The sequence below is a fragment of the Equus asinus genome, chromosome 20 (genome assembly GCF_041296235.1).
Source record: "Equus asinus isolate D_3611 breed Donkey chromosome 20, EquAss-T2T_v2, whole genome shotgun sequence".
NCBI lineage: Eukaryota > Metazoa > Chordata > Mammalia > Perissodactyla > Equidae > Equus > Equus asinus.
In genome coordinates this window covers 15152174-15168672 of record NC_091809.1, presented here as the reverse complement: position 1 = coordinate 15168672, position 16499 = coordinate 15152174, and the positions used below count along the sequence as shown (strand labels likewise).

The 16499-nt window shown below is 62.7% G+C and overlaps 1 protein-coding gene across 1 annotated transcript in view; it reads left to right on the top strand.

Annotated features, from left to right (window-relative positions):
• The window catches only part of PTPRS (protein tyrosine phosphatase receptor type S), a 92604-nt gene extending 76399 nt beyond the window's left edge, over positions 1-16205 (top strand). The window contains exons 15-35 of the mRNA XM_070491775.1: positions 544-1152; positions 1568-1665; positions 3153-3406; positions 3979-4072; positions 4178-4393; positions 4835-4992; positions 5519-5530; positions 5797-5909; positions 7137-7184; positions 8372-8469; positions 8552-8675; positions 9195-9370; positions 9453-9572; positions 9790-9944; positions 10885-11170; positions 11376-11554; positions 12095-12221; positions 12306-12431; positions 14352-14506; positions 14620-14755; positions 15559-16205. Coding sequence (XP_070347876.1) covers positions 544-1152; positions 1568-1665; positions 3153-3406; positions 3979-4072; positions 4178-4393; positions 4835-4992; positions 5519-5530; positions 5797-5909; positions 7137-7184; positions 8372-8469; positions 8552-8675; positions 9195-9370; positions 9453-9572; positions 9790-9944; positions 10885-11170; positions 11376-11554; positions 12095-12221; positions 12306-12431; positions 14352-14506; positions 14620-14755; positions 15559-15627 — 3353 coding nt within the window. The 3' untranslated portion in view covers positions 15628-16205. The remainder of the gene's footprint in view (positions 1-543; positions 1153-1567; positions 1666-3152; positions 3407-3978; positions 4073-4177; positions 4394-4834; positions 4993-5518; positions 5531-5796; positions 5910-7136; positions 7185-8371; positions 8470-8551; positions 8676-9194; positions 9371-9452; positions 9573-9789; positions 9945-10884; positions 11171-11375; positions 11555-12094; positions 12222-12305; positions 12432-14351; positions 14507-14619; positions 14756-15558) is intronic.
• The last annotated feature ends 294 nt before the right edge of the window (positions 16206-16499 follow it).

Genomic DNA, 16499 nt, shown 5'->3' with positions numbered 1-16499 from the left:
CCGTGACACTTCCTCTGGGAAGCCTCCCCTGACCCCTCCCTCCTCTCCTTAGAGCTGTGCTTGCCAAGCAGAACCCACTGTGTAGGCCATGACCGCTCACAACGTGGTCCATTCAAGGTCCTGATGAGTCCTGCAGTGGAGAAGCCTGGTCTCATTCGTAGAGCTCCTCCACCGCAGGACTTATCAGGACCTTGGCACACTGATTCCTACTCAGACCAGGAGAACCATGGGGCGGGGTTTTGCACACTCCCACGTCCCAGGGGTGTTTGTCCTGTGCCGGTGGGAGGCCAGGGGCAGATAAATGAGGAGCTGAATAGATGAGGGGCATCTGTGGGGGTTTTTCTTGGTTGGCTTTTCTGAGTTCTCTGCCTCCAGGACAGCCCTGCCTCAGGGCCTTTGCACTGGCTGTTCCCTCTGCCCGGAACCGTGTTTCCCAGATCTCCCCTTTGAATGAGGCTCCCCGAGACCTCCCCCCCCCGACCCCGTGAAGAGCTACCACCCACCCCACACTCTGGGACTGAGACCAGCCCCGTGTCCCCGCAGTGCTGGGCCGCCCCACCCTGTCGGTGCAGCAGACCCCCGAGGGCAGCCTGCTGGCACGCTGGGAGCCCCCGGCCAGCACCGCCGACGACCAGGTCCTGGGCTACCGCCTACAGTTTGGCCGCGAGGACTCGTCACCCCTGGCCACCCTGGAGTTCCCGCCCACCGAGGACCACTACGCCGCCCCGGGCGTGCACAAGGGGGCCACGTACGTGTTCCGGCTGGCGGCCCGCGGCCGCGGCGGCCTGGGCGAGGAGGCGGCCGAGGTCCTGAGCATCCCGGAGGACGCACCCCGTGGCCACCCGCAGATCCTCGAGGCGGCCGGCAACGCCTCGGCTGGCACCGTCCTGCTCCGCTGGCTGCCGCCCGTGCCCGCCGAGCGCAACGGGGCCATCGTCAAGTACACGGTGGCCGTGCGTGAGGCCGGCGCCCCGGGCCCCGCCCGAGAGACCGAGCTGCCCGCGGCGGCCGAGCCGGGCGCCGAGAACGCGCTCACCCTGCGGGGCCTCAAGCCGGACACAACCTATGACCTGCAAGTGCGGGCCCACACGCGCCGGGGCCCCGGCCCCTACAGCCCCCCCGTCCGCTACCGGACGTTCCTGCGGGACCAAGGTAGGCGCGCGGGGACCCCCGCAACAGAGCCGGACCGGGCCTCGCGCCCACCCCCACCCCAGCCCCCTCCCCGTCCCCCGCCCAGGTAAGTGGTCGGCTTCCTCATGGACGCTCAAGGCGAGTCCGGACCCCGAGGCGCCGGCGTTGGCAAAGGTGGGACGTGCCCGGGTGGCACCGCCGGCCCCACCCTCCTCCTCCTCCTCCAGCGACTTCTCTCTGCAGCTGCGCCGTCTCCCCGTCAGGGACTTGGGGCAGGGCCGGGCCAGGGCCAGGCAGGAAGGCCGTGGGCACGGGCACAGCGGACGACAGGGAGCGCCTGGGCCGCCCCCCGCCCCCCACCCGCCCTAACTCGCCCGCCCCTGGCGCTCACAGGCCCCTCTCTCTGCTCTCTCCCGCTCGGCCGCTGCCCGCACAGTCTCGCCCAAGAACTTCAAGGTGAAGATGATCATGAAGACGTCGGTGCTGCTCAGCTGGGAGTTCCCCGACAACTACAACTCGCCCACGCCCTACAAGGTGCGGCCCCTCGGGGGCGGGCGGGCCAGGTCAGGAGTCGGGGCTCGGGGTAGGGTTGGGGTTCAGCGGGACTCGGGCCTGAGTGGGGTCAGGCTTCAGCTGGGATCAAGGCTCAGTCTGGGGTTGGGGCTCAGTCAGGACTGAGACTTAGAACTGGGATCAGCTTGGGGTCAGGGCTTTAGCTGGGATTGAGGCTCAGTCTGGGGTCAAGACAGCCTGGGATCAGAGCTCAGTCAGGATTAGGGCTCAACTGGGACTGAGGATATGTCTGGGATCGAGGCTCAGCCTGAAGTCAAGACTTAACCTGGGATGAGGGCTCAGTCAGGATCAGGGCTCAGTCAAGATTGGGACTCAACTGGGATTGAGGATCTGTCTGGGGTCAAGAGTTATCCTGGGATCAAGGCTCAATTAGGATTGGGATTCAGAGTTGGAGCTCAGCTTGGGGTTAGGGCTCAGCTGAGATTGAGGCTCAGTCTGGGGTTGAGACTTAACCTGGGATCAGGGCTCAGTCAGAATTGGGGCTCAGTAAGGATTGGTACTCAGCTAAGATTGAGAATCTGTCTTGGACCAAGGCTCAGTCTGGGATTAGGGCTCAGTCAGGATTGTGGCTCAGTCAGAATTGATTGCTGAAATTGAGGCTCAGTCTGGGGGTCAAGACTTAACCTGGGATCAGGGCTCAGTCAAGTTTGGGGCTCAGTAAAGATTGGTGCTCAGCTAGGATTGAGGATCTGTTTGGGACCAAGGCTCAGTCAGGATCCAGGCTCAGTCTGGAGTAAGGGCTCAGCTGGGATTAAGGATCTGTCTGGGGTCAAGATTTAGCCTGGGCTCAAGACTCAATCAGGATTGGAATTCATTCAGAGTTTGGGCTCAGCCTGGGACCCAACTAAGATTGAGGCTCAGTCTGAGTTCATGGCTCAGTCTGGGACTAGAGCTCAGTCACAGTTGGAACTCAGCTGGGACTGAGGATCTGTATGGGATCAGGGCTCAGTCTGGGGTCAAGACTTAGCCTGGGATCGAGGCTCAGTCTAGGGTTGGGGCTCATTCAGAATTGAGACTCAGTCATAATTGGGGCTCAACCTGGGTTCAGGGCTCAGCTAGGATTAAGGATCTGTCTGAGGTTGAGACTTAACCTAGGGTTGGGGCTCAGTCAGAGTTAGGGCTGAGCCTGGGGTCAGAGCTTGGCTAGAATGAAGACTCATTTAGGGATTAGGGCTCAGTCAGATCCCACTGGGATTGAGGCTCTGTCTGAGATCAGGGCTCAGTCTGGGGCCAAGACTTAGCCTGGGATCATGGCTCAGTTTGCCATCGAGGCTCAGTCAGAATTGGGACTCAGTCAGAACTGGGGCTCAGCCTGGGGTCGAAGCTCAGCTGGGATTAGGGCTCAGTCTGGGGTCACAGTCGAGCAGGGTCGGGGCCGAGTCTGGGGTCACGGCTCGGTCAGGGTTGGGGGTCAGCCCGGCACCCGCTGAGCCGGCCCCGGCCCGCAGATCCAGTACAACGGGCTCACCCTGGACGTGGACGGCCGCACGACCAAGAAGCTCATCACGCAGCTCAAGCCCAACACCTTCTACAACTTCGTGCTCACGAACCGCGGCAGCAGCCTGGGCGGCCTCCAGCAGACCGTCACCGCCTGGACCGCCTTCAGCCTGCTCAACACCAAGCCCAGCGTAGCCCCCAAGCCCGACTCCGACGGCTTCATCATGGTGTATCTGCCCGACGGCCAGAGCCCCGTGCCCGTCCAGTACGCTTGACCCCCCCACCATCTCTCCCGGGACTCTCCCCACCCCCTTAGCCAGCTGTGTGACCAGGGCCGGCCGCTTGACCTCTCTGGGCCTCTTGTTTCCTGAGCGATCCTCCCAGCCCCATCTCAAGTGGTTGCCCTGAAGGTGCAGGGCCTCGTCACTAACCATGGCCCCGTGTCTGCTCCCCTGGCATTCCCTGATACCCCTGTGTGCCTGATGGGGTGACAAACTGGAAACACTCAGCCGCATGGGAGTGGCAGTGACAGGCACCAGGGCTGGGGGTCCCCAGGGAGGACAGGAGGACTCCACCTGGGAGGCAGAGAAGAATGAAGGGCTATGAGAATGTGTGGGCATGGAAACTAGGGCTTTGAAGGATGTATAGGAGTTCGAGAATGCAGGCTCTCTAGGCAGAAGGCACAGCTTGATTGAAAGCCTGGGGGCTCAAATCGGGAACTGCGGTCCTATATGGCTGGGGGCGGAGGGGACCAGACCCTCGTATGAGCAGAGGGGAAGAATCAGAAACGGGGCTCCCCGCTCACCCCCAGCCCCCCGACCCTTCATCTCCTGACAGGAACTACTTCATCGTTATGGTGCCACTGCGCAAGTCTCGCGGTGGCCAGTTCCTGACCCCGCTGGGCAGCCCCGAGGACATGGACCTGGAGGAGGTGAGGGCGCGGGGCCCGATCTGCGAGGCCCAGACACATCCTGGCTCTCATGAGCCCCGTTGCTCCCAGGCAGGCTCTGAGCACCCCGCACCTCTGTTCCCACAGCTCATCCAGGACATCTCGCGGCTGCAGAGGCGCAGCCTGCGGCATTCACGCCAGCTCGAGGCGCCCCGGCCCTACATTGCTGCCCGCTTCTCGGTGCTGCCGTCCACCTTCCATCCCGGCGACCAGAAGCAGTACGGCGGCTTTGACAACAGGGGCCTGGAGCCTGGCCACCGATATGTTCTCTTTGTGCTCGCCGTGCTGCAGAAGAGTGAGCCCGTAAGTCCCCAGTGGTGTCAGCCCGTGTCCAGCCATGCCCTCCGAGTGAGCCTCAGCTTCCACGGCTCTGACCTCAGGGCCCCCTCAGCTGCCCATGGTCATGACTAGACAGCGGGAGGGACTTGAGATTTTGGAAAGGCTTTCTGGAGGAAGGGACTTTGGAACTGGGGCTTTGACGGATGCATAGGAGTTTGACAAAGAAAAGGCATCTCCAAGACTTGCACCTGCAAAGGTCCAGAGGTGCAAGAGGAACAGAAAGGACTTCAGAGTGGCCAAAGCAGGGGGTGTGTGGGGAGAACGAAGATGGGTCAGGGTTTGGGGAGCCATCAGAGGATTTGGAGCAGGGGCGGGTCACAGGTTGTGTTTGAGGAAGACCCACCCGGCCGCCATGACGAGGCCGGACACTGATGAGGGTCCCCCCACCCTATCCCGTCCCTGCAGACGTTTGCGGCCAGCCCCTTCTCAGACCCCTTCCAGCTGGATAACCCGGACCCCCAGCCCATCGTGGACGGCGAGGAGGGGCTCATCTGGGTGATCGGGCCCGTGCTGGCCGTGGTCTTCATCATCTGCATCGTCATTGCCATCTTGCTCTACAAGAAGTGAGCCCCCCACCGGCCCCCCGTTGACAGGAGGGAGGGCTGCCTGGCAAGGAGGTGGGGGGGAGTCTAGAAAGATCCATCTTGGGGGGTCATCTCGGAAGTCCTCGGTGGTCCAGATTGGAAAACTGAGGCTCAGAGACGTTAAGCCACTCGATCCAAGTCACACAGCCTGTGGGGGTGTGGTTCGTGGCAGGGCTGGGGTTCCATCCAGGCCAGTGATTTGCCTTCTGATCAAGCGCCACCCTCCGCTCGGCAAGAGGCTGAGTGAGTGGAGGCTGCCTCTGTCCCGTGAGATGAGGATAATAATTGTGGTGGCCACGCGGGACCCATCCCAGGCTAGAATGGGACGGCCGAGACACGGCTCCTGGTGGCGGGGGGACCCAAGCAAGGAAGCATTAGCCTCCGTTTTTTCGGAGGAGAGTTTCCAAGGCTCAGAGAGGTTAGGCAGGCCGCCCGCCGACACAGAGCATGCCCTCATTTGTGTCCTTTTTCCTCCTCTTTCGCCTGGTTCTGCTTTCCGGAGCAGCAAGCCCGACAGGTAAGAGCCGGCCCCGCCCCCAGGAGCCACGAGGCAGGAGGCTGTGGAGGGGGGACTGGGTGGCCCCACGCCCACGGCGGGAGGGGGGCTCCTGCCGCCCCCAATGGGCCGCGCGTGGTCCTGGGAGCCCCCATTGTGCGTGTGCATAGCCCGTTTCCCACCGGCTGCATGCACATTTGTGGCGCCTGAACTGCATCCACGCGGGTGGACATGTGTCTCTGGGCGCCCACGGGTCCTCAGCGCCGCTTCTGCTCGCCCCTGCTCAGTAAACGCAAGGACTCCGAGCCGCGCACCAAATGCCTCCTGAACAACGCCGACCTCGCCCCGCACCACCCCAAGGACCCCGTGGAAATGAGGCGTATTAACTTCCAGACGCCGGGTAGGTGTCCATCCCAGGTGCCAGGGACGACTCTGTCAACGCCAGCCTGAGCCTGGGGTGGTGACATCCGCGGTTCCCAGGTTCCCACGCACGTCTGGGCTTGGAACCATCTCGGGTGGCAGTTCTGCTGAAAAATTGCAGCTCTGGAGAAACTGCATTTAACTGATGGCTCCTGGCTCTTCCGGGAGCTAAAAAAAACACACATGAAAAAAACCCCTCATTTCTGGCAGGAAGGGCCGTGCTTCTGTTCACACTTCTAGTCTGAGGGTCACTCAGGGGTGGCTGTTGGGGTTTTTGCACACTTCCTGGGGCGCGCCCCCCAGCAAGGCACACAAACGGCCCTCCCCACGCCCCGCGTCTCTCCCCTCCGTGGCTGCAAATGATCACACTCCGCCCTGGCTTCATCATTCCCTGTAGATGAACGGGGTTCAGCTTTAGTCGCCTGCCGCGCCTCGGGCTCCCGTCCTTGGTCGTCATCCACACACTCGCCCGTCTCCTCCTCCTTTATGGGCCCATGCCGGCTGCTTCTAACCAAATAAGGGATTTTTTAATTTAACTGATGGCTGCTGTTCTCCCCTTACGAGCTCACAGCGCAGTTACATCTGTTCCTCTGCCCGCACCCTGGTCTCTGATTCCTGTCTCTGAACTGGTTCATGTTAACTCTGTTTCCGGCCAAATGGAGATAGGAGATGTTTGCATTTAACTGATGGCTGCCGTCCTCCATAGGGGGTCGTGAAAGTCCTCCTGCGGCACCTGGAATGTGCTCCCTTCTCTTTTCTCTCTGTAGACGGGCTTCTGTCCGTTCTGTTTCCATCCCAGTGAGGATTTTAAACTGTGCATTTAAAATGAGCATTTAACTGATGGCTGCTGTCCTCCTTAAAGCTCACGGCATGGGCCCATATGCCCTTCCCCCATCCCCAAATTTCCCCCTCGCCATCCTGCATCTCCTCCAGAATCCCTTCTGCTGACCCCAACAGGGGACCCAAGGCCGGGTTGGTCTGGGGGGGACATGTGGAAAGAAGAGCCCAAAGCTTTGGGGTCTCCCCAAGGTCACGGCTAAAAACCAGGACTGGGACACATGGCAGTGACCATAGGTACTCAGGCCAGCGTCCCTCGTCATCGAAGCTGCTCTGCCCCCCTTGCGTCCGTTGGCTGGCCGCCCGCAGCACGGGGTCGGGGGGCGGGTCCCGCGTGTTTTCATCTATTTATTGTTTGCTGTCTCTGCAGATTCGGGCCTCAGAAGCCCCCTCAGGGAGCCGGGGTTTCACTTTGAAAGTTAGTTTCTGTGTCTCTGTTCTCAGCTTCCTTTCGCCCTCGTTCGTTCTCATCCTCGGTCTCTCCATCCCGCCTCCTCTCTCGCCCGCCCGTCCCGCGCTGGCTTCCCCCCGGGGGAAGGGTGGGGGGGCGGGGGTCCCAGCCGGCGGGCCCTGTGTGGGGCGCTGGTGGCGGCCGCGGGTGTGTCCGCGGGAGGTTGGGGCAGGGATGTAGGCCAGGCACTTCCGTCCGTAGGACAGGAGCCACCGCGTGCCGGGCGGGGGGGCCCTCCAGGCAGACGGACACGGCGTCAGACCCCTCAGATGGGGGCTCGGGAACAGCCGGCCCAGCAGGGGCCACGCAGAGGGGCTCAGAGCGGCAGCTGTTTACCAGCCGGCCTGGCATCTTTTAACGGTTTAACTTCCCCTTAACTAATGGTTAACGGCTCAAGCTGGGAGCTGGCGGTTTAAGTTAGCTCGGGGTCGATGGAGCTGCAGAGAGGTTGCGAGTCCGGGCGCAGCCACCAGGCCCGCCGGACAGGAGAGGGGCCTGGCAGACCCAGGTTTCGGGGAGACAGAGCCAGGGCCCCCCTCCTCCCTCCAGCACCGCCCCCCGGGGCTCCAGGATAGGGAGGTCACCCGTCCCCATCCCAGATGAGAAAAGGAGCCCTTGGGCTCACGGCCCCAAGCAGGTGCACAGAGAGATGGGGACCCCCCTCCCCACAGTGCACACACACGCTGTGTCCCCCATCCCCCATCCCTCAACTCTCCCTGGCAGGGGACTTTTCGGTCCCTCTGTTCCAAAAGAGACAACAAGGGTGTCCACCTCGCTTCCCACCCCGGGGACGATGTTTCTGAAGACCCAGCGGGCTGCATCTCCTCCTTCCTTTCTGTGTCACCTGCCGGCTTCTTGCCACCAGGCACCAGGAGCTGGATGTCCTCCGGGGCGGCCCTGCATCCCCAGCCGGGTTGGGGGAACCGGGGCGGGTGGACACTGGGAGCCGAGGGTGTCGGGCTCACCCGGCCGGGAGCTGCAGCCTCCAGCACCCCACCTTCCGCCACGCGGGCCTGGGGTCCCCGCCCCCCGCCACCCCGTCTAACGCAGCTCGTCCATCGCAGACTCACACTGTAGAACAGCTCCCCGCCCCCGGCCCTGGGGCCGCCCCCCGAGTGACCGTCCCACGCCGGCGGGGTCTGCTCTCCCCGCAGGCATGCTCAGCCACCCGCCCATCCCCATCGCGGACATGGCCGAGCACACGGAGCGGCTGAAGGCCAACGACAGCCTCAAGCTCTCCCAGGAGTACGAGGTGAGCCGGCCCCACCTCCCGCCCTCCCGGGCCTGGTGGGCACCGCGTGCCCTGACGCCTCCCGCCGCCCTTGTCCCCGCAGTCCATCGACCCCGGCCAGCAGTTCACGTGGGAGCATTCCAACCTGGAAGTGAACAAGCCCAAGAACCGCTACGCCAACGTCATCGCCTACGACCACTCCCGCGTCATCCTCCAGCCCATCGAAGGTAGCACACGGGGCCACCTCCTCCTCCCCCACAGGGCGCACAGACCCCATGCCCCCTCTTGGGTGCGGGTTGTGGCCAGCATGGACAAGCGAGGGGACAGATGGGGAAACTGAGGCCTGATTCTGGCTCCGCTGCAGCCAGAGGCCACTGGGAATTTTCAGATATGTATTTAACTGATGGCTGCTGTCCGTAGCATCCTTCTTCCTGTTCCTCTACATCTGGTTCTCTTGCCCAGAGCATGTTTGGTAACACCTGGGGACGTGTTTGTGGTCCCGATTTGGGGGAGGGGCTGCTAGTGGCATCTATAAGATGGAAGGCAGGGCTGCTACTCAGTACTCTGCAATACTGGTGTGACAGCTCCCACCACAGAGAATGATCTGGCCCCAAATAGCAGTAGGAGGAGAACTACGAAGATTTCCTTGGGGACAGATTGGGCCAATCCAGGAGGGCTTCCTGGAGGTGGTGGGCCAGGCAGGCAGAGCACCCCCACTGATGTCTGGCTTCCTGCCCTGGCCGCAGGCATCGTGGGCAGCGACTACATCAACGCCAACTACGTTGATGGCTACCGGCGGCAGAACGCGTATATCGCCACGCAGGGCCCGCTCCCGGAGACCTTCGGCGACTTCTGGCGGATGGTGTGGGAGCAGCGCTCGGCCACCATTGTCATGATGACCCGGCTGGAGGAGAAGTCACGGGTGAGGCCTGGATCCTGCACCCCACCCCGGGACCCCAGCCTGCCCCGGCCCACGCTCACCTCCGTTCTCCCGCCCGCTGCAGATCAAATGTGACCAGTACTGGCCCCACAGGGGCACGGAGACCTACGGCTTCATCCAGGTCACGCTGCTGGACACCATTGAGCTGGCCACGTTCTGCGTCCGGACGTTCTCCCTGCACAAGGTCGGGCTCTGGCCCGGATGGGGGATGATGGGGCTGGACCAGGTGGAGCAGTGGGAGGGTTTAGGACAGACCCCCAGGTGGACCGCCCTGTGTCCAGGAGGCAGCTGGGCCCCCGAGGCAGGCGCTCAGGGGCGTGGCGGTCCAGAGGCGTGAATTCGGGCATCCTCTGTCTGCGGGTGGCAGCCACAGTGACAGGCGGTGTCCCCATGGCCTCTAGAATGGCTCCAGCGAGAAACGTGAGGTCCGCCAGTTCCAGTTCACGGCGTGGCCGGACCACGGGGTGCCCGAGTATCCGACCCCGTTCCTGGCTTTCCTGCGGAGAGTCAAGACCTGCAACCCGCCTGATGCCGGCCCGGTCGTGGTCCACTGCAGGTGAGCCCGTCAGGCCCGCCCCGGCCTGGCCCCACCCCCAGCACCCAGCCCCGCCCCCTATGCGCAGCCTGGCCCCGCCCCCAGCTCCAGCCCCGCCCACCACCCCGACCCTGCCCCGCCCACTGCACCTGGCCCCGCCCTGGTCTAGCCCCGCCCCCAGCTCCAGCCCCCACCCCTGCACCGGGCCCCAGGCCTGTCCCGTCCCCAGCCCCGCGCTTGCCATGCCGTGCCTGAAGCCCTGCCCCTGCCCCAGCCCTCCCCACAGCCTGCCCTGCTCCCCTGCCAGGCCCCACCCATACCCCAGCCCTGGCCCTGCTCCCCAGCCCACGCCTGGCCATGGCCCCGCCCCCAGCACCCCGCTCTGCCCCTGGCCCTGCTCCCTGGCCCTCCTTCCCCGCCCAGGCCCGGCCGTGGCCCCGCCCCTGATGCTCAGCCAGCCCAGCTCACTGCACCCTGTCCTGCCCTGGTCTGGCCCTGCCCCTGCCCGAGCCCCGCCTACTGCACTCGGCCCCAGGCCTGGCCATCCCCACGCCCACCCTCACCCTTGCCACGCCGTGCCCCGAGCCCTGCCCCTACACCACCCCTCCCCACAGCCTGCCCTACGTGGGCCCCCTGTTGTGGTCCACTGCAGGTGCGCCTGCCCTGCTCCCCTGCCAGGCCCCGCCCATACCCTGGCCTGGCCCCGTCCCCCATGCCCAGCCCCACACTATGCCCTGCCCCTCGCTCTGCCATGCCCATGTCCCACCCATGCCCCGCCCCTGGCCACGCCCCATACCCCACTACACCCTGCCTACCCTGGGTCCGGCCCCCACACCCCACCCCTCACCCCACCCACACACCTCACCCCCTCCCCCATGCCACGCACTGCCTTGCGCCTCGCCCCTGCCCCACAGCCCGTCCCTCCCCCGGGGGCCCCTGATCGCCACCTCTGTCCTCGCAGCGCCGGCGTGGGCCGCACCGGCTGCTTCATCGTCATCGACGCCATGCTGGAGCGCATCAAACCAGAGAAGACAGTGGACGTGTACGGCCACGTGACGCTCATGCGGTCCCAGCGCAACTACATGGTGCAGACCGAGGACCAGTACAGCTTCATCCACGAGGCCCTGCTGGAGGCGGTGGGCTGCGGCAACACGGAGGTGCCCGCCCGCAGCCTCTATGCCTACATCCAGAAGCTGGCCCAGGTGGAGCCGGGCGAGCACGTCACCGGCATGGAGCTCGAGTTCAAGGTGCAAGAGGGCGACGACGAGCTGGAGGCCAGAGTGGCCCCCTGGCGATGGGGGCCAGAGGGTGGTGGTGGGGTTGGCATTTCTCCGTGTGCCATTCAACTGTTGGTGCTCGGGCTGAAAACACCCAGCCCTGCCCATCCCCAGAGAGAGCAGGCCTGCTGTGGGGGCTGCGCTGACCACGGCCCCCACCTCCTCGTCCACACAGCGGCTGGCCAACTCGAAAGCCCACACGTCCCGCTTCATCAGTGCCAATCTGCCTTGTAACAAGTTCAAGAACCGCCTGGTTAACATCATGCCCTACGAGAGCACGCGGGTCTGCCTGCAGCCCATCCGGGGTGTGGAGGGCTCCGACTACATCAACGCCAGCTTCATCGATGGCTACAGGTGCTTCCCCTCTGCCCAGCGATGCTGGGGCCCCGGCCCCCTCACCCCCCCTCTCCCCACCACAAGGGGCCTCCGGTCTAGTGTGGGAGACAGAGCTGGACAGACACTGCCAGCCCCGGGCATCACAGTGAGGCGGAGGGACTCTTTAGACGTGTATTTAACTGATGGCTTCTGTCCGTAACGTGGTTCCATGTGTTGTTGTGCATCAGTGGTGCTCCATTTGGGCAGTTCTGCCGCTTATGAAATTTAGCAACTTTGGGACATTTTTCATGGTCGTGATGTGAGTGGGGGGGTGGCCACTACGGGTATCTATTGGTTAGAGGTCAGGGATGCTGCTCAACATTCAGAACTTGGGCTGTGCAAGCAGCTGACGGTATTCTAAGGGCCCTCGAGGGAGGTGGAGGAGGAAGGCAGGAGGAGTCAGCAGGCGGCTAACGGGGAGTCCTGGTTTAGTCCTGAGCCGCCGGGCAGCGTCTGTTCCCGGGCCTCAGTGTCCCCGCCGGCCCTGGACTCACATGGCGCCCCCCCCACCCCCCGCAGGCAGCAGAAGGCCTACATTGCGACGCAGGGGCCGCTGGCGGAGACCACGGAGGACTTCTGGCGCATGCTGTGGGAAAACAACTCCACCATCGTCGTGATGCTCACCAAGCTGCGCGAGATGGGCCGGGTGAGCCGGGGGCCGCGGAGGGTGGGCGGGGGCCCGGCGGGGCCCGGGCGGGGCTGACCACCGCCGCCGCCGTGTCCTCGACAGGAAAAGTGTCACCAGTACTGGCCAGCCGAACGCTCCGCCCGCTATCAGTACTTTGTGGTGGATCCGATGGCGGAGTATAACATGCCGCAGTACATCCTGCGGGAGTTCAAGGTCACAGACGCCCGGGTGAGTGTGGGGACACGTTCCTGGGAGGGACTGGAACCCAGGCTGGACTCTATGGGCTGCTGGAGAGAGCTTCCCTAGTTGGGGGGAGATGCAAAGGCCCAGGGGCAGGAATAAGCATCGTGGGTTGGGAGGAAGAAGAATGCGTTGACCAGTTGGGTGACCACTCCTGCCACCAAATGGGTGGAAGAGAGGACCGTGTCCCTGTGCTGACCCCATCGTGTCCCCATTGGAGCGTGTGAAGCATCGCTCACTGGAGACATGACCCAAGACTGTCCTGTAAAAGGGAGTGAGTGGGGCGTCCTCCTGGAAGCAGCAACTCGTGGAGGATAAAGTTGGAGGGCTGAAAACAGGGTGGGGGAGTTTGGACAGATTGCTGGTGCCACGTGGTGGAGACCGGAGCTGTGGAAGGTGGCGCACGGTGGGAGTCAGGTGGCGGGGAATTGGCGCCATTGGGTGGGGAGAGATGAGAATGGAGAGTGGATGGTGTTGGCGGGTGAAGACCCAAGGGAGGATGGCGGTGGTGGGTGGTGGGAGGAGAGCACGTGTCAGATGGCAACTGGTGAAGACTGACAGTGGCCGGTGGCCCTATTGGGCGACAGAAGATCAGTTAGTGGTGGAAGAGGTGTTGGAGAATTTGGGGGTAGGATGATGGGGGGTGGGGAATGTGGGTCAAGGTGTCGCCCGTGGGTGGTGAAGCCGGTCGAACAAACAGCATCATTGGGTGGTGCGAGATGGTGCGGTCGGATTGGTGGAATGTGGGATTGGGGAGTCAGTGGAAAATAGGAAGATGGTTGGCCAGCGAGGGATGGAGACAGTCAACGGAGAATGACTTTGACTGGCAAGAACCATGAACGTTCAGTGATCAATGGTAGTAGTGCTATTGACGGTCAGGGTAAAGGAAGACGGGATTCGAGAAGGGAAGCGTTAGGTGGTGGAGGATGGAGACAGTCGAGGTAGGCTGGTGTCACTAAATGGCCCCGTTTTGATGCAGAGAATGTGATTGGGAAGTTGGGATGAGGGGTAAAGGAGGATAGAGGATGTCGTGGAAGATGCCGCCCTCCGATGGTGAAGAGCGTTGAGTGACTAGTGATGGGTTGTGGAAAGTGGCGCCATTGGGTGGTGATGGATGGAAGGTGGCAGAGAGCGAAGATGTTGGATGGCACCGCTGGGGAGTGGGAAGATAGGATTGGAGAGAAGGATGGTTGAGTGGAGGGGGATGGAGAAAGTCAGTGGAAGGGGCCATCATTGGGTGATCAAGGATAATGAATTATCAGTGCAGGATGGTAAAGTGAGGAGGTAATGGCATTAGGTGGCACTTTTAGGGGAAAGAGGATGATGAGTAGTCAGTGGTGACGGATGGAAGATGGCGCCATTGAGTGATGAAGGATGAGCGCTGATAGCGCTGTTGGCTGGTAGAAGATGACGAGTAGTCAGTGGTGACGGATGGAAGATGGCGCTGTTGGATGGTAAAGGATGGAGGGTGATGGTATTCTGCTGGGTTGATGCAGAGTGGGGGATGACAGAGGATCATGGACACGGAGAATGGGACCGAGGAGGGCAGTTGGGTGCTCTGTGGGTTGACAAAGCATGGAGGATGGCAGAGAATGGTGGTGTTGGATGTCACAGTGGGTCTGGTGGATGGGATTGGAGATGTGGAAAGAGGGGCCATGGCGGGTGGGAGGTGGACAGTGGCCGTGTAAGATGGTGAAGGCAGAAGGCGGCGGTGGCGGAGGACGTTGGCATCCTTGGGTGGTGAAGGTGACACAGGAGTGTCTCAGTGCAAGATGGCGCCATTCGCTGGGGAAGGACAATGAGTCGTCGGCTGGACGGCGGATGGGACGGGAGGTTGGAGGATGGGGTTGGAGGCTGGCGGGAGCAGAGGGCCGCGGTGACCTCGCTGAGGGTCCCTCTCCGCTCCAGGACGGCCAGTCCCGGACGGTCCGGCAGTTCCAGTTCACGGACTGGCCGGAACAGGGCGTGCCAAAGTCGGGGGAGGGCTTCATCGACTTCATCGGCCAAGTGCACAAAACCAAGGAGCAGTTCGGCCAGGACGGCCCCATCTCCGTCCACTGCAGGTGAGCTGCCCCCCCACGAGTCCCAGTTCGGGCTCTTTTCATCCCGGGGGGACCAGGCCGTCAAATCGGGGCTGCGGAGCGCCCGCCCCTGACCTGCCCTGCTCCCCGCACAGTGCCGGTGTGGGCAGGACCGGTGTCTTCATCACGCTCAGCATCGTGCTGGAGCGGATGCGCTACGAAGGCGTGGTGGACATCTTCCAGACCGTGAAGATGCTGCGGACCCAGAGGCCGGCCATGGTGCAGACGGAGGTGAGGACGCGGCAGGGGACACGCAGCCCGAGCCTCGGTCTCCCCCTCTGTGAGGGGGGCACAGCCACCCTCGAGTCTCTGGGTTGTTGTGGGTGCAAGGTCCTGGAACCAGTCAACCCTTTGGACGCAGGAGTAGACGTTGGGGCCAGCCCGATGGCGCAGTGGTTAGTGCACACGTTCCACTTTGGCGGCCCGGGGCTCGCCGGTTTGGATCCCGGGTGCAGACATGGCACTGCTTGGCACGCCATGCTGTGGTAGGCGTCGTCCCACATGTAAAGTAGAGGAAGATGGGCATGAATGTTAGCTCAGGGCCAGTCTTCCTTCTCCCTAAAAAAAAAAAAAAAGTGGATTGGCAGCAGATTTTAGCTCAGGGCTAATCTTCCTCAAAAGAAAAAAAACAGTAGGTGCAAGTCCAGAGCCGAGAAGCATCCCTCGGAGTGGACAGAGAGGGGTCCGTCGGGGTCCCAAAGTCTCAGCAAGCTCACGGCTCAGCTGGGAGCCTGGCACGGGCCGCACATCCTGAAGTCCCAGCGGTCCCCAGATGGGGGAGGCGAGGCCCGGAGTGGGGAGGGACCTCCCTGCGCCCGCGTTCCTGTTGGGCATTTTAACAACGTCCTCCAAACTCTCCTGTCTCTAGGGAGACATAGGGGCCCCCAGGGAGAGATGGCAGGTGGAGGGGACGGCTGAGCAGCCATGTCTTAAAAGATGAGGAGAGAACATTCCGGAAGGGCAAGGGGGAGCCATGGGGAGCTTCAGGGCAGCGGAGGCGCTGACTGAGCCCGGGTTCCCGTCCCGTCCTGCAGGACGAGTACCAGTTCTGCTACCAGGCGGCCCTGGAGTATCTCGGAAGCTTCGATCACTATGCAACCTAAAGCCATGCTCGCCCCCGGCCCGACTCCACCGGCCCCGGATGCGTCTGCCCGCGCCGGGTGGGCCCCCAGAGGCCCGGACCCCTGGCGGCCAGGGCGGGAGGCGGTGGCGGCCTCGTTTCTTCAGGGTCTCTGGGAACGACGCGGCCCCTCCGGCCCCACCGCGTGCGGCCCCCAGCGACCTCCCAGGACGCCAGTGGCCGCCTTCAGATACTTGCCACATTCCTCTTTTCCTTCCGATTCCAAAACGAGAGATTCCGGGGTGGGGGGGTGGCGGGATGGTGACAAACAGGGGTCCTCCCCAGAACCAGAGGCGGGTGGGGGTCCGTGACCCGGGCCCCTCCGCCTCCTCCGGGGAGCCCTCCCGCCCTGCAGCCCCCAGGGGGGCACCGGGCTGGGGGGCGGGGGGGCGGCGCGCAGAAGTCAACTTTCTTTTCAAACTCGGTGTAACCGTATCCAGTGACTTTTCTTTTCTTTTTTTAAATAGTGTATTTTTTTCGATTTTTTTTTAAAAGAAGAAACAAAGAGGAAAAAAAAAAACAAAACCAGAGACTTGCCAGTCCATGAATTTAAACAGAAAACCTTGGCTTATTCCTGTCCTGTTCACAGACAGGTTATTTTTTCACCGTAGGCGGACGTGGTGGCCGTGGCTGCAGGTGCGCAGGGCGGCGGCCGCCCCATCTTCTTTTTCCGTGGGCTTCACTCGAGAAGAAGACGTCCTTTTGCTCCCGGTTTCTTTTCTTCCTTTTTTTTTTTTTTTTTTTTAAATTACATTCTGAGACATATCAAGGACAGTGGGGAGGGTGGGGCAGCGGGGGGACTGGGGCCCACCAGCGTTGGGTTTGAACCCCGCGGGACGGGCGCTGCCACGGTGG